The sequence below is a fragment of the Cetorhinus maximus genome, chromosome 14, assembly GCF_964194155.1.
Source record: "Cetorhinus maximus chromosome 14, sCetMax3.hap1.1, whole genome shotgun sequence".
Lineage (NCBI taxonomy): Eukaryota > Metazoa > Chordata > Chondrichthyes > Lamniformes > Cetorhinidae > Cetorhinus > Cetorhinus maximus.
In genome coordinates, this window is record NC_135892.1 from 18,839,234 (window position 1) to 18,862,723 (window position 23,490).

The 23,490-nt window shown below is 42.4% G+C and overlaps 1 protein-coding gene across 1 annotated transcript in view; it reads right to left on the minus strand.

Annotated features, from left to right (window-relative positions):
- LOC144689483 (pleckstrin homology domain-containing family G member 1-like) overlaps nt 1-23,490 on the minus strand; it is a 205,176-nt gene that overhangs the window by 27,244 nt on the left and 154,442 nt on the right. The window contains exons 4-10 of the mRNA XM_078556602.1: nt 12,336-12,436; nt 8,795-8,864; nt 5,889-5,935; nt 4,586-4,736; nt 3,365-3,496; nt 1,640-1,822; nt 434-529 (exon numbers count right to left, since the gene is read on the minus strand). Coding sequence (XP_078412728.1) covers nt 434-529; nt 1,640-1,822; nt 3,365-3,496; nt 4,586-4,736; nt 5,889-5,935; nt 8,795-8,864; nt 12,336-12,436 — 780 coding nt within the window. The remainder of the gene's footprint in view (nt 1-433; nt 530-1,639; nt 1,823-3,364; nt 3,497-4,585; nt 4,737-5,888; nt 5,936-8,794; nt 8,865-12,335; nt 12,437-23,490) is intronic.

Sequence of the window (23,490 nt, forward strand, 5' to 3'; positions counted from 1 at the left end):
CTTTTTAAACTTCCTGAGGGTTCCCTGTTCCACCATCCCTGCCTGGAACCCATTCCAGATGTTGCATGACTCATTTGGTTAGGTAAATCTGTGCACCTTATCCTGTGTAATTAGGAGCACACATTATAAAAGGTTGACAGTGAGCATCAAATTTTAACCGCAAAGATTGGAGCACTGGGAGCGCTCTGGGTCTAGCCCAGCCAATAAGCTCACATAGCTGGGCTGGTAAATTTTAACTTTGAGCAACAGCATATGGACTAAGAATCAGCTTCCACGATACATCACTTCCAATTTTCATTTCCGTTGATATAATTTTCATAAAGCCTAGCAAAAGGCTGCAATTTCGGCCTGCTATTTTGTTTGGGAAACCCAGCCATTCAGTACCAGTTGTAAAAACAGATCTGAAACACAGACTTTAAAACACTAATCCTACCTGTACTGTGTGCTGCACTTTGGAATTCTTGTAGTGGAAGACACTGAAACTCAGGGGCTCCTTTGGTATTACCTCTACAAGCATCAGGTTACAACACTGGAGAATGAGGGAAATGTTAGAGCTATAATTCAGAGTACTAAATCTCTCATTTTTAAATCAGCTATTTTCACATGCTTAGAAGGAAAATAAATTGCATTAATATAGCATCTTTCATGCCCTTAAAACATCCCAAAGTTGAATTTCACACTGCAGAATCCAATAAACAGCGGCGTGATAACGGTGAGCTAATCTACTTCAGTGATACTGGTTGAGAGACATCAAGAGAATTCTCCTGCTATTCTCTGAATAATGCAATGGAAGCTTTAATGTCACTTGATAGGGCAAATAGGGCCTTGGTTTAATGTCTCATCCAAAAGAAGGCACCTCTGACAGTGCAGCACTCCCTCAGGACTGCACTGGAGCATCAGCGCAAATTATAGGCTCAAGGTCAGAAATAGAATTGTCACAAGCTACATTCATCCACAATAAAACTGTGGGGTATTCAGAACAATAGGGATAAAGCTACAGCAACTTGCATTTATATATCATCTCTAAAACACAGCCTAATGTCCAAAGGTCATTATCAGATCAAAGTAGACACTGAACCACATAGATGTTTTAAGGACAGGTGACCAAAAGCTTAATCAAATTGGTAGGTTTCAAGGAGCGACTTAAAAGAAAGAGGTGAAGAGGTTTAGGGAGGTAATTCCAGAGCTTAGGGTTGAGAAAGCTGAAACTATGGCCACCAGTAGTGGGGCAAAGGAAATCAGATGCATAAAAGGCCAAAATTGTGAGGAATATAGAGATCTCAGGGGGTTTTAAGGTTGGAGGAGGTTGCAGATACAGGGCATGATGAGGCCATAAGAGAGATTTGAATGAGGATGAGAATCTTAAATTGAGGTGTCAGAGGATCAGGAGTCAATGCAGGTCAGGAAGCACAGTGTGATACTGCAGCAAGACTTGGTGAGAACTTTAGATGAGCTGCAGTTAATGGAAGATGGGAAGCTAACCAAGAGAGAATTGAAAACTACCAGTCTTTTCTGACTTACACTGTAGGCAGTGCTAATAAGCATGCCTCCAGGATAACATTTTTGATTTAGCAGAGTATTTCCAAAAGTAAACCCCAATACTTTCAGGTAAATGAAGACTGAAAACACAGCCTCTTACCAAAATATGAGCTTTATAGGTGTAAGTTTCTTCTCTTTTTTTAGTGATGAGAAGTAGTTTGTCTAAAAGGAACAAAGTGCGTTCATTTTTGGCTCGCTGTATGCGGAATGTTCCTTCCAAGACCAGCTCTCCGTAGCTAGTCAGGTCCGGACCCTTCCAGTTTGTCAGCAGGCTCTGTATTTCCTTAATAAGAACACAGATAAATGGTCAAACATCAGAAGAGAAAGATCAACTAATACTACTATCAAAACATAGGAACCTTTGACCCTGCTCCACCAGTCAGTTGACCTGTTGCTCAAACTCCATTTACTCCCCTTCGTTCCCCATCCATCAATGCCCTCACCCTAAAAAAATCTATTACTGTTTTGAAAGCTTCAATATATTTAAGGGAAAACGTTCCAGATTTTCACTACCCTTTGTGAAAAAGTGCTTTATGACATCACCTCTGAAGGGCCTAGCCCTAATTTTAAGGTTTTGCTAAATTGTTCTGAAAATCTCCCAGGGGAAACAGTTTCTATTTACCTTATCAACTCCTTTAATCAACCTAAAAAACCTCAATTAGATCACATCTTGGAACACAAGCCTAGTCTACTCAGCCTGTCCTCATAATAGAATCAAAGAACAGTTACAGCACAGATGGCAGTCATTCAGCCTGTCATGTTTATGCTGGCCCTCTGAAAGAGCAATTCACCCAGGGACATTCCTCTGCCTCTTTCACATAGCCCTGCAATTTTTTCCTTTTCGGATAATGATCCAATTTCCTTATGAGCGCCTCAATTGACCCTGCTTCCGCTACGCTCAGGCAGTGCTTTCCAGTGTCATTCTAAGGGATTTGTGCAGCAGCCCCTCCAAGGCCAATAATATATCCTTACTGAGGAGGGAGAAGTGGTGGCATAGTGGTATTGTCACTGGACTGGTAGTCCAGAGACCCAGGGTAATGCTCTGGGGACCCGGTTTCGAAGCCCACTGATAAAAATCTGGAATTAAAAGTCTGATGATTACCATGAGACCATTGCCGATTGTCGTAAAAGCCCATCTGATTCACTAATGTCCTTTAGGGAAGGAAATCTGCCATCCTTACCTGGTCTGGCCTACATGTGACTACAGACCCACAGCAATGTGGTTGACTCTGAACAGGTTAGTTCGGGATGGGTAATAAATGCTGGCCTAGTCGGCAACGCCCAAATCCCATGAACGAATTTTAAAAAGTCAAGAACTGAATGCAAGACTTTAAATGGGGCCAAAGCAGGGCAAAGTAGAACTAACATTAACGTGATCTTATTTATATAAAGGACAGATGAGGGCCATCTTCTTGTTGTATTTTGGGGAGTTTGAAGATCATGATGCCCTTGCTTACTCTGTTATTAATTGGGAACATAATATTTTTGCGGATTAAATGCATCACAATTTTTGAACGGTTCATGAAATCCTGTTGTATTTTTGCAAGTCACACTGATGCTGTGGTAAGGGTTGTAAGATGGTTTAACAGACACCTTAACTAAGGAACATAATATATATATGCGCACAATCAGAAACACACAAATCAGAGCAGTTCCAACTTAACTTTCCTCTGAAGTGGCTTAGCAAAGCATTAGATTGAATTAAACCATTAGCGGCTTAAAGGTGGTTCATCACCATCTTCTAAGGGCAACTAGGAATAGGCAATAAAATGCCAACCTCAGTGACACCCATATCCCGAGAAGAAATTTAAAAAAACATTATTACCTGCAGCCTTACTGCATGCTCATGTTTCCTCTTCATATCATTAATGTGCCAAGCCACCCTCTGCATGGTGTCAATGGCGTCCTGCACTACATCATAACACTCTGTGTCCTTCTCCAGGTGGTTAACTATTTCCTGCACAAAATAACCAAGGGAAGAGTAAAGAGAGTGATAAGAAAATAAGTATCTGGGATGGATAGAAAATGGACGCTGGCCCATTATCCAGCAATTTCCCATTGGGTACTCAACTCCAACACAGAGGCCCACTCCCTAGGCCTCAGGCTTCCTGTCAGCAATTTCATCAATTTACTCAGTGTTTCTTGAGCCTCCATTACCCAAAGAGAAATTTTGTGCTACTTGCCTCATCAGCCATGGGTCTTCAGGTAGGATGGTGACGGGGTTGCAGGGGGGCAGGAGGCTGGCAACACAGTGGAATCAAGTTTAGTCAGGGGAAGGTGCTCAACAATGGCCAATATCTATCCCAAATCAACTTCCAATTGGCTGCAAATTTATCAAATCACAGAAATGGAGAAAATTTACAAACTGTGGTTGCCAAATTTCTCCCTTGCACAGCAACAGACTCTTCTTTGGCCGACAGCTGTTCCACTTCAAAAGGTGTAGACACGAGAACATTTCCACCAACTATTTGAACACAGTAGGAGACCTTCAGAAAGTCCCGTGCACATCAAAAGCAGCTCATCCTGACTAGTTAAACAGTCTCTATCTGCCACAGGTGTGCTCATTATGGTGTCAAATAGCAGACATTGATGATCATCTTGATCACATGAATGCAAACTCCAAAATGTCATCAATTGCCTGACCTCAGTTAACCATGTATTGGGCATGTAAAAGCTCAGTAGGGCTCAAAGGGTTCATACACAGGCCACCATTTTGAAATCTACAGCAGATGAGAGCCAGTAGGAGAGCTTATCCTGCAGAACTACGGATTCAGAAGGTAAAACGTAAAATTAAGAAGCTACAGTGAGTTAGGTCGTTACCTTCTATCACTGGATCCTCAACAGCTGCAGTAAGCTCAGTAGATCTTTAGTACCACTGACATTGTTGGATCCACTCAACAATCCAGTATAACTGGGGAAAGCCTCATAATAAGTGATTTTGGTTATTTAAGACAAGATACTTTCTTGGATGCGGGAAATGACGTCAACTGGCAGTAAAATCATCATCAAAACTGGTGTGGACTGAAAATCATTAATAACCACTTACATGCAAGAGGAGATGGTATTTTAGGATGCGTTGCACTGGTTTGAGAAGGTAGGATCCCAGAGGTAGGGAATGCTTCAAGGTCTCCTGTCGCTCTCTGAAGAATTTGGCAAGCACTTTGTTTCTCATACATTCTGTTAACATGGCCACAGACCTGCAAGTGACCCAAAAAGATTAGTGGCCCTGTTAAATAACTGGCCCCTGTACAAAACCATACCTGGAATGTATCTTTACTGTTACTTCAGTCTTGTCTTTTATGTGTTTAATGAATGGTCAAGAGCATTTCCTGTTCAGCTAATCCTAGGTATTTGCTTCTTCCTGACCTGTGCTCTCAAGTGACTGTTTCTTGCCTCATTTTAACTTGGCTGTACTCCTTTAGGGTTCTTTTTGCCTCAACATAGAATACTTGATTGATAAAAGTATTAGCAGTACCAAATCCCTTGCATCATTGGCACTTGGTCCCCTCAAGAGCTGAAATGAACTTGATAGATTCCTTGTACTGTTACTGGATCCACTCAGCAGCTGCAGATCCATTGTAACATGACTGGATCTCACACAGCTGCAATGTGTTCCACAGAGTACAGAATTCCACAGACGACACAAGAATACCTGGCTGAAAAATAAAATATAGCTCATCTCATCTTTGGCACCTGACAGCACATTTAAATACCTTAATGCAATATGAAACAACACATTTTGTACGTCAGTCATTCAGCAAACTCCATGCTGCAGGAACATTTTTTAAGAATTAATTACGGACAGAATTGTTTAACAAGTTGTTAATGGGCAAACTTTTTGCGGACTGTAATCTTCCAGTCAGCTGACTACTGGGTTTAGCTCCATTAATTCTATTGAGGGGGTTGGGAGGAAAGGAAAAGGTACCACCGCCAAGATGGTACCTGCAGAATAAATAGGTGGATGAGAGTTCATATTTCACTATTTCCGTGGAACAACAGGGATACCTGAATTTGAACTGGGTCCAAATATGGACTTTCTTTACTAAATGTCTGTCTGACACTTTTGGGGTGAGTTTTAACCCAACATGCCAGTTATTTAGTGGAAACCCAGGAGATTGGAGCAGGAAATCTGCTTTTGCAGTTCACCCACCATTACTTGCCATTTACTTTAAAAGAAAACTGAGTATAATGCCAGCATTTCACCTGATCTAGTCAGCTCCCTGACATGTGGGTTAGGTGAAAATTGGCCCTGTCGCTTTAGATTACAGAAAAGGAGCAAGATCGGCATAGTTATCATACTAGCTTCAGCACACCACGGAACTGGGCCCCATGTTGTGTCGCTCGCTTACCTGGGATAGTTCGTGCAGTACTGCGTGTAGATGTGAAACTCTTCGCTCTGCACAAAGAAGAAAACAATCAGACAACAGTTCCAGACTCATTCATCATGTTGAATAAAATCAGTGTCAGCAGACTTGTGGCTACAGGTTTAAGATACAGCAATATGGTGGTGAGGACTATAGCACACCAGGATAATCACTCAATCTTCAATGGGTTCAGCAATGCTAAACCTATATGAGGACAGGAAGCATGGGCGAAACTTGTATTCCCCTTAGAAAATTAGGAAGGGGCTCTAATTAAAGGGGTGATCTAATGTGAGATGCTTAAGATGATTGAAGAGTTGATGGAGGAGAGAAAGATAAACTATTTCCTCTGATGGGGGAAGTCCCAAACAAGGGGGCATGATATTAAAATTAGAACTAGGCTGTTCAGAGGAGATGTCAGGAAGAAGTTCTTTACACAATGGGTAGTGGAAATCCGGAACACTTTTCCCACAAAAAGCTGTTGGGGGTAGTTAGAACCTAAGTTACAGCACAGAAAGAGGCTATTCAGCCCATCGGGTCTGCACCAGCCAAAAAAAAAAAATTTTAAAACTAGCTGCCGATTCTAATCCCACCTTCCAGCACCTGGTCCATAGCCTTGCAAGTTACAGAACATCAGGTGCAGATCCAGGTACCTTTTAAATGAGTTGAGGGTTTCTGCCTCCACCACCACACCAGGCAACGAATTCCAGGCACTCACCACCTCTGGGTGAAGAAGTTTTTCCTCATGTCCTCTCTAATCCTTCTACCAATCACCTCAAATCTGTGCTCCCTGAAAATTGACCTCTCCACTAGGGGAAGCAGGTCTTTCCTGTCTGCTCTATATAGGCCCCTCAAATTTGAACACGACAATTAAAGTCACCCCTCAGCATCTTCTGTTCAAAGGAAAACAAACCCAGCCTACCTGATCTTTCCTCATAGCTGCAATTTTCAAGCCCTGGCAGCATTCTTGTTAAGTCTCCCCTGTACTCTCTACACAGCAATTATGTCCATTCTGTAATGTGGCAACCAGTACCGTACACAAAAATTACAGCTGTGGCCTAACCAGCATTTTATGCAGTTCCAGCATTACATCCAGCTTTTGTATTCTACATCTCATCCAGTAAAGGAAAGCATTTCATTTCCCTTCATTACCACCATATCCACTTGTCCTGCCACCTTCAGGGACCTATGAACATGCACTGCAAGGTGTCTCACTTTCTCTACCCCTCTCAATATCCTCCCGTTTATTGTGTAAACCCCAGCTTTGTTTGTCCTCCCAAAATGCATTACCTCACAATTCTTTGGATTGAATTCCATATGCCACTTTTCCACCCACTCAATCAAACAATCCAATTAATTCAAAACATTTAACAAATGTATCTTGATCCCTAAGGGTATTAAGGCACATGGAGCAACAGCAGGTAAATAAAGTTGAGATACACATCAGTCTTAATCCGATTGAATGTGGAGCAGGCTTGAGGGACTGAATGGTTTACCCCATCTAAGACACAACACCAAACGTTAAACAAAACCATTTCAATAACTCCTTTTCTTACAAAAATATTAGTTTGGTTGTCCCTACTCCCCAACAAAGAAGTTACTCAAAGAAACTTAGAACTTGCAGGCACCCAGCACCTTTATCAACTTGTTTGACCAGCCTCCACAAAATGAGTCAGATCCTCAGAGACAACAACAGGCTTTTGTCAGATGGCAGCCACAAGTAATATATCTGGGTTCCGTCAGGTGGGAGTGACAGATAACAGAGTCGCAAGTTTTACAGATGGACGCTCAGACAAATTGGGCTTTGTTCTGCCGAAGTTTGGACATGCTGAATTTAAGGATGAGAAACAAGCCTGGAACCAGTCTGGTAAATTTCCTCGACATTGTCTTGACATCCTTCTTAAAGTGTAGTGCCCAGAATTAAATGCAATGACCCCAACATTGACAGGCCAGGTTTGCCGAATGGCGTTGGGAGTGAGGGTTTGGTCAAGTTGGGAAGGGGGAAGAGGGGAGGTGGGAGGTGGAGAAGGGGAGTTGGAGTCAGAGTTTCAGTTGGGAAGTCAGTGTTTTCCTGTATGCTGTGGCATTTTAACTCCATAGCATGCATATTTGTGACTTACTGCTTAAAAGCAGCAGGATCCCCACCCAGATGTCAGTCTGATTGACATGCTTGGCTTCCAATGAGGCAGGGAATAGGTCACTGATGCTAGTGGGGGGTGGTGAAGGAATCTGACCCCCATGCAGTGGGTCTTTGTATGGGGGAAGAATACACTGGGGGTGCGGGGGGGAGGGGAGGGCACATTTGAGGAAACAACCTTGCTCTTCCTGGCTCACAAGCAACACCATAAAAGGCACTTGGCTTTTCCCCATAAAGCTCTCCTTGCCTCCAGGGCTGCTGGGTTTCCCTGAGGCCTAAAAAAAAGACAACCAGCCACAGTTAAACATAAAACAGGTTAAACCCAAGGCTGCCAGCCTCAGTAAAATTTTTAGATCACCAACCTGACTCCCAGGAGTGAATTGGCTGCCCAGCACTTGTCCCATTAATCCTGGAAGTGGACAGGTTGGAGCAACGTTCGAGATGTTCAAAATTTTTTATATCTCACTCTGACCCTAACTAACCCAGCTGTTTTAGAGGACAATAGAAGGGGAACCAGAGCTTCACTGACAAGCATTTTAACATTATAATGTAGATTGTGGTTTGGAATTAAATTCAGGATTGAGACCCCAGGATAAGCAGCAGACTGTTTCTTGCACCTATGCAGCAGAACGCACCTAATAAAATATACAGAGGAAATAAAGGAAATCACCTGAACATCAATCTTATATCTATGCATCATATATTTGAAACTGGCACTTGCTCCTCTTTCTTGCAGCAAAAGGGAGAGACTGCTTACCTTTGCTACAAAACATTCTGCAATTGCAACAGGATCGCTGTCACAGCTCTCCAGATCTTGCAGCAGTTCACTATCAGCAAAGAGAACAAGGTTACAATTTACACAGAAACTAGATCACACAAATACCTGACTGGTAGTCCGGGACTCGGAATGTTGAGTCAGATGCTTGTAGCAGTCCAGTTTAAAGAAAGAAAAAAAAAGCGTCTTTCACAATCTCAGGACCTCCCACAGTGCATCATGGTCAATGAAGTGATTTGGAAGTGCAGTTACTGTTGTAATTTAGAAAACGTGGCAACTAATTTGCACACAGCAAGCTTCCACAAACAGAAATGTGGTAATAACAAGATCATTTGTTTTATTGGCATTGACTGAGCGATAAATATTAGACAGGATGTCAGAGAACATTCCTGTTAAATATTACATCCATTAGCAATGCTGAAAGATGCAGGGTCACCCAGATATAAACTAATATTTAACTCTGCTTGCTTAAGTGATTAAACATTTGTTCCTCACTTATTCTCAGTTATTTATAATGTTTTATTTTGCTCTAGGGGGCCAGTTAGCTAAATACGAACATACAAATTAGGAACATTAGGCCACTCAGCCCCTTGAACCTGCTAGATAGCTAGCACGTGGCTCAGAAAAATGTTGACAGCACAAATTAAATTTCCATTTCAGCCAAGATAGACTTGGGATCTGCCTCTGTGCCCTGTCCCTGAGAGTGGAAGACAATGGCAAGCCACTGACAAAGACTGCCTAGAAAAAAGCTCAGGATGAAGCATCGACAGACAAAGAGCCAAGGACCTACTTTTGGGCAGAGTACACATGATGATTTTGCTGTACAATATAGAGTCAGTCATTTATGGCACACAAGGAGGCCATTCAGCCCATCCATCCTGGTTCCATGTTCCTTAATAACCTTACTTTAAAATGTATCACTCAGTTTTGAAATTTTCAATTAGCTCAAAATCCACAGCTTTTTGGGGGAGAGAAAGTTCCATATTTTAACTACCTTGTATGAAGAAGTGCTTCCTGACCGTCCCTGAAGACTCTTTGAAGGCCTAGCTCTAGTTTTAAGGTTTGTCATGTTCTCGAGAGTCTCCCACTTGAGAAATAGTTTCCCTCCAACCTATCAAATCCCTTAATCATCTTAAACACCTCAATTAGATCGCACTTTAATCTTCTTTACTCAAGGGAATAATTTAACCTCAATTCTCATGAATATGCACTGCACCCGCTTCTAAAGGCCAATATATCATGAGGTGCAATGCCCAGACTTGAATGCAGTGCTTCAGTTGGTGTCTCACCAGAGCTTTATATAGCTAAAATAATTTCTATCCTTTGTATTCTTGCTCCCTTGAGATAAAGGCCAATTATTTTAGTAACTGTCCATTAGTTTTGAGCGATTTCTGCATAAAAACCCTTAAATTTCTCTGATCCTCCACAGTTCCTAACTTCTCGGTTTATAGAATGCCCTGACCTATCTTTCTTAGGTCCCTTTTTATCCCCAAAGTACATGACCTCATGCTTCCAGTCATCTGCCAGTGTTGCCTATTCGTTCAATTTATTAAAGTCCCTTTGCAGCTTCCTGCATCCCCCTATGATATTTACTGTGTCACTTAACATGTGTTGTGTGTAAACTTGGATATATGGTTCTCTGTTCCCTCATAAGTTATTCATAAATAAAAATAAATCGAGAATCTATGGCCCCAGTGCAGATCCCTGGGGAAAAGCACGAATCACATCCTGCCGAGTACAGTATATACCCAAATACCCTACTCTATGTCTTTCTGAAAGTTGTTTTCTTTCCCAACCACTTCCCCCATCCCCAACGCCCCATTAGTCTGGGAGCCAGGATTTCTGGCTGAGGTCTCATCACTGTTACATATACCTTTTAATAAAGCTTCTATGAAAATTGTTGGGAGTGCAACAGTAAACATACAATGAAAGAGACCAAACAGTGTGCAGTCATTGTAATAACAAAGCTGCAAGTGTGCTTGTTTTCCAATTAGTGTTCCGAATCCTGTTGATTATAACACAATTTTTTATATAGGCAGTATCAGGTGCCACTCAATCTGTTATTTAATGCTTTTGTGTTATTCCTTCTCCCACATGACTTAACATGTTCAAGTACACAAAATACTTTAATCAATCAGCTTTGTTTCAGTGGTATCACTCTTGCCTCCTATACTTGAGCACATCATACAGGCTGACACTCAGGCTGCAACAACAGAGGCGGTGTCCTTTGGATGAGACGTTAAACCAAGGCCCCCATTTTCCCCCTCAGGTGGACATAAAAGATTTCATGACTATTGTCCTAGCCAATATTTACCGTCAACCAACAGCACAAAGAGACCGTGTGGTCATCATCACACTGCTGTTTGTGGGACCTTGCTGTGGCCAAATTGGCTTCCATATTTCCTCTATTACAAAAAAGTGACTACGCTTCAAAAGTACTTCACTGGTTGCAAAGCACATAGGAAGTCTTGAGGTTGTGGAAAGCACTATAAATCCAAGTTCTCAGCATGTGATTATTTTACATTTCATTGTTAATTTAACCATTGTCTATAACTGAGAAATTATGATTGTTTTATTTGTATCATTGCAACTTGGCACCAGCTGAAATGATGACTTTTCAATAAATCAAAATTCTATCTACAGGGGGGTGATTCAATAGAAACTTGCAAAAAAATTTGGATATATTAGGTAAATAGCAGGGAGTGTGACTAATTAAATAGCTCCCTCGAAGCATGATCATGATGGGTTGAACGCCCTCTTTGTATATGATTTTATGAGAGGGAACACTAGCAGTGGTGGAAGCAAAATCTACAGTAGTTTCTTAAAATAATCTTAGATAAGTGTGTGAAAATGAAAAATTAAAATAGGTGTGGGAGAAAGAAAAGTGTTTACTTAGAGAGCCTGCAACTGTACAGGGCAAACAGCCCCCTCCTATACTATTAAATTCTATAATTATCACTGCCTTAATGCCTCCCTCTTAGCCTTCATGAGCCTCCTAATCACCCTTCTCACTGACCATGGTTTTGATGCTCAACTCCTCTTCCCTTCCTGCTGCTCAGTGAAGTGGAGTACAACTTTCATTTATATAGCATCCTTAACACAATAATGCAACCCACAGTTCTTCGTAGGGGTGTTATAAAGCAAAATTTGACACTTGAGCTCCGCAAGGTAATATTAGGACAGATGGTCAAAAACTTGGTCAGAGATAGGTTTTAAGGAGCATCTTATAGGAGGAAAAAGAGAGAGGCAGAGGGGGTCTAGAAGGAAATCCGAGAGCTTCAGACATTGGCAGCTTAAGGCATGGTTACCAATGGCACAGCAATTAAAATCAAGGATGCACAAGAGATACTCCCAAAGTCATTACTGCCTTAAACATGACTTATTGGCGATCCAATACCTCAAATCAACCTCATTTGAGACGGAGAAAGTTGAGTTACAGCCAATGGGATACTTGTGTGTTTAAACTAGGTTTGCATTCACCTACAGGAGCCTTTCTGGGTTTACTAGATTAGGATCTGCTTGCCTGTTGAAACGATAGATGTCTCTAATGTTCCCAAACAGAGCCAAGCGTTCTTCAGTCCCCAGTGGGAGTCTTGATTGGTCATTGATGCAGTCAAGATAGTCCTAAGAACACAAACAGAATCAAATTAGAATACAGGTTGTAAGATACACATGGGGCCAATGTCAAGCCCCATCCTTCCAGTGAATTCTGTTCACCCACATTCCATTATCTCTTTCCCCCAAAACTCAACATCAACTCCTTAAATTATTCCAGAGTGTTTACTTCCACTCCCCTATTGGAGCCAATGTTTAGAATTGCTGCGAGATGAAACCCTTCCTAACGTCAGTCCTGAACTTATAGCATTACATAGAATTTAAAGCATAGAATGAGGCCAGTCAGCACAACTGGTCCATGTCAGTATTTATGTTCCACATAAGCTCTACTCCATCTGACCCTATTACTATATCCTTCTATTCCTTTGTCCCTCATAACTACCTAGCTTTCCCTGAAATACATCTTTGTTATTCACCTAAACTATTATGTGTGAAAGCTCCACATTCTCACCACTCTCTAGGTAAAAGAAGTTTCTCTGAAATCCTTATTAGATGTACTGTTTGGTGACCATCATATTTATGACCATAGTTTTGGATTCCACCCCAAATAGAAATATCTTCTCAATATCTGCTCAACAAACCATTTCGTAATTTTAAAGACCTATCAAGTCATCCCTCAGTCTTCTCTTTTCTAAAGAAAAGAGCCCCAGCCTGTTCAGTCTTTCTGGATACTTATAATCTCTCAGCTCTGGCAAACTCTTGTAATTTTTTCCACTTTCTCCAATGCTTCTATATCTTTCTTCTGTAAAATGGAGACCAGAACTGTGCACAGGACTCCTACGTATGGTCTAACCAAAAACTTTTCCTACTTTCTACTCATGTCTTCTTGTTCTGAACCATGGTCTTAGCAAAACAGTATCCAGCACAAATTTTCCTATTCCATCTATCTGAAAAAAATGATCAACCTCTAAAAAGACTCCCACTTGTTCACCTCCTATCAAAGTTAAAGGATCAGAGCTTTAACAGCTTTACCTCAATACTCAATTCTCTGAAGTCACGGATCAACTTTGTGGCTTCTGTACATTATAAATTGATAAAGGTTGATCAGTGATGAAGGCCCACTATAAACTGGAAGCAGCTGTGTACAAACCTAAAGTAAATTCACAATGCAATGATCTAGGTGCAGTTGAATGAGAGCACTAACTGGTTTTGGACAGATGCACAGAGGGAGATTTTCCCTTTTGAGATCCATAGGTATAGTGTGTCTCAAATGAGATGTCCCTAGGAAAAGATACAGTTGCCTGTGGTTTCCCAGCCATGACCAGGCTCTGCACCCAAATACAGTGACAAAACAGGAGTCCAAGTGCGAGCTGGGCTGGGGCCAGGGTATGTGTGGAAGGAAGAATCTCAGGCCCATGAGGATCCTGGGACAGGCTACACACCAAGATTCTTCGGGTACCTCTCCATTTGGGCAGTCGAGTGTTCGTGGAAGTGTTCACAGAAGAGGAATGCAGCAGGAGGCTTTGAATGACCCCTCCCACCTCATTGTAATAGCCCAAGGCAAATGCAGGCACAGCTACTCCTAATGGGAAAACCCCGTTGCAAAGAGGATGGAGATCAAATGAAGCCAGTCTCTGCCCTTTTTACTTTTCCCTTTGACCAGTTCCCCAAATGCAAAAAAGGGGTAAGTTCCACCCCAGGTATCAGCCATGACTCAATGGCAGTACTTGTGCTTCAAGCTGTGGGCTGTAACATGCTTTGGGACATCTTGATGTCATGAAAGACTCAGAAATAAAAGTTCTTTCTACTGATTTGGTAATTTTGGTTCAATGGTCTGTTCACATTCCAGATTGTTCCCTCACAACTACAAACTTGAATTTTACAATTATCGCTGCACTTCTTACAGCCTTTCCACTACATCATGCAAATGGGGTCTCAGTTCTACTTCCATGTAGAAGGTGTTGCATTTATCAGTATTGAGCTTTGTTCACCATAGATCTGAAAACTTTCAAATGTTTTGCAAGCCTAGATCTTTCAGTGGTTTCTGGGCCTCATCTTCATAAAGGGACTCACAGCCAAACCCTAGGGCTCTTAAAATTAACATTGCTCATCATAGCCTAAACGAGTACTCCACTAACCCCAACATTCAGCTAGTTTCGCATCTATCTGGTTCCATCCAGTTTTGAAAGTCAACCATCTGTGATGATTCTACTTTTACCCCCATTTTTTATTTCTTTACTTATCCCATCACCACACCCTTTTGTCTTGTACTACTATCCCTTCTGATATTAAATTTTTGCTGCCTTCCATCCTATCCCGGACTTTCTTTTTCTCCACCACCAATCCCCCCGTACTTGCTTAAAAACTTGTTGTACATCTCTAATTTTTCTAGTTCTGATGAGAGATCATTGGCCCAAAATGTTAACTTTCTCCCTCCACAGATGCTGCCAGATTTACCAAGTGTTTCCAGCATTTTTATTTCATATTCATAGTCATGTTTTGTCCATGGCACTCACTGCTTTACACTTGTCTAACTGCTTTTATGAAAGATCTTTATGAAAGGGTCTCTGGAAATCTGGGTTTGTGAGATGTTGAGCCTTCTAGAGAAAAATCCAAGTGGGCTAGAATGGCATTAATTATAGACAAGGAACAGATTGTACAGTTACGTTAATGCAGACAAGGGAAAATGCAAAATAAAATGAGTTCAGGAAAAATCAATCTAGAAAGAGGCACCATCATTTTACAATCAAAATTTCTGGTGACTTTTCAACTTAGAGCTACCTTGCAAGGCATATCTTGTGAAATGTGCATTCCTAATGTTACAAGATGCTGACTTGATGCAGCCAGTTGCAGTGAGGGGCAGATCACAAGGAGTTTGACTCAATCCTACGTAGCTGTAGTAACTGAAGGTAAAGCCTCTCCCACTGCCTATCAGAGGTCACGCAATTGTTCTTGATGCTCCAACCAATGAGCCCTAAGTGTGGGTAATCTGGGGTGGGGGGGTGGCAAGGCTTCTTGTTGAGGACCTAGTTCAAGCAAGTAGGATCTGAAAACCTCTGTAATAAAGTTACCTGTTTCTAGTTGAAACCTGTCCAGTGCGTCAAGTCATTACATTTGGTGACAAGGGTGAAATAGTTCTGACACTGCACCTTGCCTTGTTAACGTAAAATCTTAAAAGAAATTCTCACCAGTCATGCCATTCTTCAGCAGAATCGATCCTTACGATGCGACTATGAAAGACTGGAGCCAGTAAGTAGAACGTCTTGGTTCTTATTTTGTAGCAAACAAAATTACCATGGAGAAGCAGAAAGCAATCCTTTTGTGTGTATGTGGTAGCAAGACATACAATCTCATCCCTAACACTAACCCTGATGACCCTGAACACACCCAATTCTAAGTCTTTTAATGAATCAGTAGACCTCATGAAAATGCATCATCAGCTGAACCCATCTGTAATAATGCAGAGGTTTAAGTTTAGTTCCAGAGTAAGGGCCCCGGGACAGTCCATTGCATCAGATATTAAAACAGTTAAAGCAGTTGACTGAGCATGATGACTTCGGAAACACTCAATAATATGCTGCAGGACTGATTAGTTTGTGGAGCTCACGACTACGCCATTCAGCGCCATTTGGCCGCAGAAGTCAACATCGATTTGAAGTGTGCCATGGGAATAGCACTAGCCATGAAAAGTGCTGAGCAGACTCTCACAGGCTTTACAACACATACAACATGGCACTGTTCATGTGGGGCGGAGCCTACCACCAGGCGTGGTGCAAAAACCAGACACACAACAAAGCGAGCGGCAATGTCCGCAGTTAGAAAAACAAATAGGCCTAGTAAAAACATTTCAGCAGCGACTCCAAGATTAATCCATTATGTGGGGGTGACCAAGTACTGGACACCCTCAGATTTAAGGAGGCAGAATGCCATTACTGCCATAAGAGAGGTCACGTAATAAAGCAATGCAGGGCAAAATCGAAACAGCCCATAAGGCAGTAAACCAATATGACTGAATTGAATAATACAACAGAACCTGAAGCTGCCGATACCGACATCTACTCCCTGTACAACGTCACAGCGGTAAAAATCGAAACTATCACTCACAATCCAAGTGAATGGGAAGCCACTAATAGTGGAGGTAGATACAGGAGCCTCAACCACAGTGGTGGGAGAGCATACATTTAAATACCTGAATGAAGATACCCAGCCACTGAATCTGGAGCGAACAACAGCTCAATTGAAGACATACACTAGAGAATCCATACAGGTAAAGATCATTGCCATTGTACCTGTGTCCTATAACCAACAGACAGCCCAACTTCCAGTGATCATAGTGACAGGTTAAGGACTTAGTCTTCTGGGCCGATACAGTTTATGAAAAATTAGACTCAACTGGTTTGAAATATTTCACGAGAACAGGAGTAGTTCCTGAACTGTTAAGGAAATACGACTATTTTGTGACGGGTTAGGGCCGAAGTTAAAAGATTTGCAAGCAAAAATATGTGGATGCTCAGGCGACACCCCATTTCTTTAAGGCCAGACCTGTGCCATATGCCTTAAAAAGGAGAAAGTGGATGCAGAATTGTGCCGGTTAGAAAAGCTAGGCATCATCCAGCCAGTCCAATTTTCAGAATGGGCAGCCCCCATAGTCCCAGTGGTGCAACCTGACCAAACTGTATGCATTTATGGGCACTATAAATTGACCGTGAACAAGGCAGCCAAACTAGATAAATATCCTATCCTGAGGATAGATGACTTATTTGCCAAGCTAGCTGGAGGCAAATCCCATATAAAACTGGACATGAGCCATGCATACCAACAGTTAGAGCTGGATAGCACGTCTAGAGGATATGTAACCATCAACATGCACAAGGGTCTGTATCAATATACTTGCCTACCCTTTGGAGTATCGTCTGCATGTGCAATCTTCCAAAGGACAATGAAGAGTCTTATAGTTAATAAAAACAAACAGTTAATCTACTTAAAGCTACAAATATTTCATTAAGACCTACCAAACGGTATCTAACATCCTACAACATGGTGGCAGCGAATGGAAAAACTCAAAACTTCGCAAAAATGCAGAGAGAAACTAAAATCCTGCAAGAGTAAAGGAAAATTTGAAGCAGTCAGACCTGAAGAAAAGCTCGAGAAGCAGACACAGGAAAATTGCCAGGTAAGGCTCCAAAGAGAGGCTTGGAAGCTAAGGCAGAAACTTAAAATTCCTCACTGCAGCAGAAGACTCCATAGGACCTCTTGGAAGTCCAATTTCAATTCCCAGAGCACAGAATCAGCAGACCTAGTAGGGGTGAGCTAAAACTTTTAAATTCCAGGATACAGTAAGTCCTGAGAGAATTTTAAATAGTTCAGTGCTAAGAAATTGCTGTTTAAAAACTCCACTGGGTCAGACTCCCGAGTCAGCGCCTGAACATGTGGCATCCGAGCTCGCTCCAAGAAAAAAGAATTAATTTAGAAGAATCACGACTAAAGAATCAGCTTTAAAGACCAAAGGCCAGGATCTGACACTTTTGCAACCCTAAAGTACAGTGCTAAAATGGAGAAGTCTGCAGTTAATTGACCCAGCAGCCACTGTTTAACATTTTTTCAACACTCGCGAGTGCTAATGCAGCAGGAGCCCACCAAAGCCTGCATGCATCTTCAAATGAACAGTGGCGCCATTTTCAATTTCAGTAACTTCTTAAAGTTGAACCTAGACTAAAATTTCTTAACCATGGATCAGAAGTCCACTCTTCCAAGGCCCAGATCAATCACATAATTGGGGACTTTGGAAAAAAAGATTTCTTAGATACATGATTGCTTCAGGTCTGAATAAAAAGACAGACAGGAATAACATACTGCTTTATTCGGTAGCCCTGATAGCAGATTACATTATTGTTAGACAAGGAATCAACAAATCATCTGCTAAATCTGCTACTAAAATCATGCGATGTTTATTTTAACCTGAGAAGTAACAAAATCCTCAAAAGGGCTGACTAAGCATGTCCAGCAGTCAGGAGAGCCTGTCAACCCATTCATTAATACATTCATTCACCTGTACAGGATATCTGAAGGCTGTGAATACAAAGCTAAAATCTGAACTCATCAGGGATAGAATAGTTGTAGGAGTAGCAGACAATGCATTCTTAGACATGCTGCATGCAAAGAAAGATCTAACCTTTGAGAAAGCTATCCGTGCAGCACAGGTCTATTTTAAGTGAAGAAAGTAAATAGTGGTAAAAGGAAACCTCAGCCCAGATAGTTAATAAGGCACAGAAACAAGGACACTCCAAGGGAAACAAGGACCGGCCAAGGGAAACAATACCCTAACTGACCAGTAGAGCAATCAATCATGCCAGCACTGTGAAGCAAAGCGCCCCACAGGCAAGATCTAGTCATAGGCATGATTCTGGAACCATTAAGGTGTGGCAGCAAACAAATCATCAAGCTGATATATCATCTGTAACCTTTTTCTCTCTTGAGCAGAGCTGCCTATGTAACCCTGAATCTCCTCAAAACAGAAGATGTCAAGACAGCCACTGTCTAAATTATACAGAACTGAGAGTTCCTGAGAGCTCAAACAAGAAAGAGAGAGTGTATCCTGACTCTGAACTGTCTTCTCTCTTGGCAAAGCAAGTTTGCCCACTTTTATTCTAGGTGCCGGAAAACCCTCATTGGTCAGACCAGCCAACCACTGAAATGGTTACCACGACGCCGCCAGTGGAGGATAGAGAAGAGAGCAATCAACAACCAGAAAAGCCTCAACCTCTGGCTTCGATGACTGTTGATGAGGTCAACACTGCATCCACAGAGCAAACGCTGCAACTCCCAGCCAGCATGACAGTGCCACAGACGATGCTGGGACCAAATAGCAGCCATCCATTGCTGACAGCACACCACACAACCAAACGCAAAGGTGAGATTACTTAGATTAAAAAAAACATCCTTATAACAAGGATCTTCTGCCATCTTTCGTCACAGGAGGACATCATGGCGAACCCACAAAATACTAAAGCTATTAGAGTAATCAACCTCATCCTCAATTCCAGACCTCCAGCGATTCTTGGGGGTGCTGAACCAGCTGGCAATTTTTTTTTTAAACCAAATTTGGCACAGGTCACAGAACCTTTGAGGCATCTGCTTAAGACAAACCATGCTGTGACTCACATCAAGAGCAAGCATTCACTTGCATTAAGGCAATATTGGTCTCCACTGACATTCTGTCCCACTATGACCCATCTCTGCCCACCACCATACCAGCAGCTGTCTTGCCCATAGGCCTCGGAGCGGTCCTATTCCAGGAACAACTGGATGAAAGTTGCCAATCAATATACTACATTCCAGAGGGCTGTCGGACATGGAGATGAGATACGCCGTCATAGAAAAGGAAGCCCTCGCATGCCCAGTTATGTGTGCATGCAAGAAGTTCTCAGACTACATCAGCCTCAAGGTCACAATTGAAACAGACCATAAGCCACTAGCCTCATTACTGGATGAGGAGGAGCTAGCAAAGATGCCTCCCAGAATCCAAAGGTTCCACCTAGGTCTCATGAGGTTTGCCTACAAGATGGTATACATCCCAAGGTAAAAAATCAAACAAAGGCAGACACACTTTCCAGGGCCACAGTAGGCCACCTGACAAAACAGGACATCAATCTCATCGAAGAGCTGGAAGCTCTTGACAAGGAGACACCTGCCAGCGACCACAAGTAAACTTCAACAGGTTCGCCAGGAACAAATACATGATGAGGAGTATGCCCACATCTGCCATTACCACCAACAAGGGTGGCCACAACAGAGACCAAGCACTGGTTCCATAAAAGCTTGGTTTGAACAACAAAAACACTGTATACTATGGGCATTGATGATCTCCTGGTCTACAATAAGTCAACCCAATTTCCCTTCAGCTGACGATCCTCCAAAAAAAATACACCAGGGCCACCTGGACATTAAGTGCAGGGCACGAGCCCAATCCACTCTCTGGTGGCCAGGCATTTCTAGGACGATTGAGGACACCATAGCAAACTGTCAGGTGTGTGCGCTGCACAGGCAGGACCAAAGAGAGCCCCTCATCCCCACACAGTTCCCTATCAAACCATGGGAGAGGCTCAGCATTGACCTAGCAAATCGTTCCTTATAGAGGTGGATTATTTTTCCAGATGGGTTGAGGGGAAACAACTATACATGGCTACCAACAGTAGTTAAGACACTAAAAAGAGAGGATTGCAAGCAATGGCATTCTGGACAAGAGACTGTCCAATAACGGCCCACAATTTTCTAATGAGGACTTCGTGCACGTCGCCACCACATCCTGTTTCCACCACTGTGCCAGCTACCCAAGATACCCACAGTCAAATAGGGAGACTGAAAGAGGGGTCTGCACTGTAAAGCCCTCCTTAAAAAAAAAAGGAATGAGGACTTTCCCTACAGCACTTCTAACCTACAGGTCGACCCCATTACCACGTGGCCTGACCCGATCCAAACACATGATGGGCAGGAAACTCTGCACACAATTTTCAATCCAGCTGAAGAAACTCATACCAGAGCTAGTAACCAAGGATTACCAGGACATCCAAGTAAGAGAGCAGTCCTACAGGCAGAAGTGCCTACAACAAAAGGCACTTGCCACAACCACGAAAGGAATACAGGTCTGGATGAAAAGAGAGAGAGGGTACTATCATCAGGAAGGACGATGATCAACCTTCATTGGCACCCAGAGGGTACAGTGAAGAGAAACAGGTGGAGTCGTCTCCTCATCCCTAGACGGCCTGTTCCCACAGTACAATGGAGAGATATTGAAGAGGATACCCAGATGCCAAAACAACCTCCAAATCAATCGAGTTTACCTGCAATGACAGAGCATACCATTCCTCTGACAGTAGTGCGAACATATGGAAGGGTTATAAGGCCTCTAAACTACCTGAACTTATGGACTCAGAGACTTGAAGGGGGTAGATGGGGTAGTAATAATGATGTAAATACAAGGGGTAAACTAGAATAACTTGAAATACATTGCATATAGACTTGGCAGGGGGAGGTGCAGAATAAGGGTCTAGCACATATAGGGTTAGCATGGGACTGAGTACAGTGCCATCCATACAGAACAAATGACCCGCACCTAGGGGTCAGTCTAGTGTTAGAGCTATGTGCACAAGCAAGCATGGAGATAGCTCCTAGCTTGAACCCTTACTGTATATATGTACGTAGTTCTTGTAGTTGTTAAATACATACAGTTAACCTATTTATGACTGAAGATTTCATTAACTCCTACAGAATGGTATCCAACACTCCACAACAGCTAAATTCTTCGAGTGAATTAGTACCATGAAGGGCAGTGTGATTACCTAATGCACTATCACGTCAAGAAAACAAGGGAAGTCTTACATTTATATAGTACCTTTTTTAACCTTTGGGCATCCCAAAACACTTCGCAACCAATTCTGGAGTAGTCACTATTTTAATATCGGAAATGCAGCAGGCAATTTACACTCAGTAAGACCCCACAAACATTGATGCGATAAATAAACAGATAATCTGTTTTAGTGGCGTGGTTCAAGGATAAATATTGGGGAGAACTTCAAAATAGTGCTGTGGCATTCCTTTGCGTCCACCTGAGGGGACAGACACTGCCTCAGGTTAGCATCTTCTCCAAAAGACAATACCTCCAACAGTACAGCACTCCCTCAGTACTGGACTGGAATTTCAGCTTAACTTTTGTATTCAAGTTCCTATAGTGGGGCTTGAATCCATACAATTCTGACTAGGGCAAGTGTGCAACCTGCTGAACCACTTCTAATAACACAAACAACATAACACAGCCATGTCAAGTCCATTTGAAAGCCATCCATTGCCCAGGCTGATCAATTTTGGCAAAGCAAACCAGACACAGATCTGAGCAGCAGTAACAAGAAGCAGCTGGCACTTGGTAAGGCTTTACTACATCTCAGAGCTTCATGCCAAAGTAGTAACATCTGGATACCCTCTCATTAATGGTCCATAGTCTCCTGTAAATTGCACATGATTAAGGGGTTAAGATGCCAGTGACTGTGTAATGAAAACATTGGATTCAATTTTTTGATGCTGCCAAAACAAAAGCATGCACCAGTCAAACCTTCCAACTGACATCCATACACTTGGCTTCTTGCCTGGAAATCAGAACAGCAGTCTGTAAAGACAATTATCTTGTAAAATTAGAATGTCCTCTGCTGCCTGCATCCTAACTCTCACCAAGTCTCATTCTCCCATCACCCGTGCTCTTTGGCCTACAATGGCACCCAGTCCAGGAACAATTCTATTTTAAAATTCTCAGGCTCGTTTTCAAATCCCTCCATGAATTCGCCTCTCCGTATCTCTAATCTCCTCCAGTCCTGCAACCCTCAGATCGCCTCCCTCCTCCAATTCTGGCTTCTGCATCCCTCCACTGGCAGCCATGCCTTCAGCTGCCTAGGCCCCAAGCTTTGGCATTTGCTCCCTTAAAATTCTCCGGCTCTCCACCTTTTTTTTTTACTGCTTTAAGACATTCCACAAGACCTCTCCCTTTGACCAAGCTTTTAGTCACCTGTCCTAATATCTTCTTGTGATTTGGCATCAAATGCTCTTTAATGGCCTTCCTGCAAAGTGCTTTGGGACATTTTACTCTTAAGTGCATTATGTAAATGCAAATTATTTGTTTTCCAGCAAACTATTCTCCCTGCGTGCAATAGGACTGTTTCCTTCACAAAGCAAAAAACATTGAGGAAATGATTTCAGTGCTCTATAAAAGCCTGGCAGCATTCCTTGCAACACAAGTGAAGTTGAAATGCAAACCAGATCCCCACTGGCCAGCAGCACTCTGTCCTCCAAATGGAATGAGTCGTCTTTATTTGTTGGCAGTGTATCTAAAAAAAAGCGTAATCCAAGTGATGCATCCTTTGTCCATTCTACACAATGCTTACTTCATTTCAGTGTCGGGGTGCAAAAAGATAGATTTTTCTTTGCTTTGCTACCCAACATTGGTGCGATGAAAAGAGGAGCAACCTCAAGCAGCACACCAGGGTGAGCGCCCAAGAATGCCATGGGATCTTTTAATGTGCACCCAAAAGAGAAGAGCCTTTGGCTTCACGTCTCATATGAAAGATGGCACCTTCAAA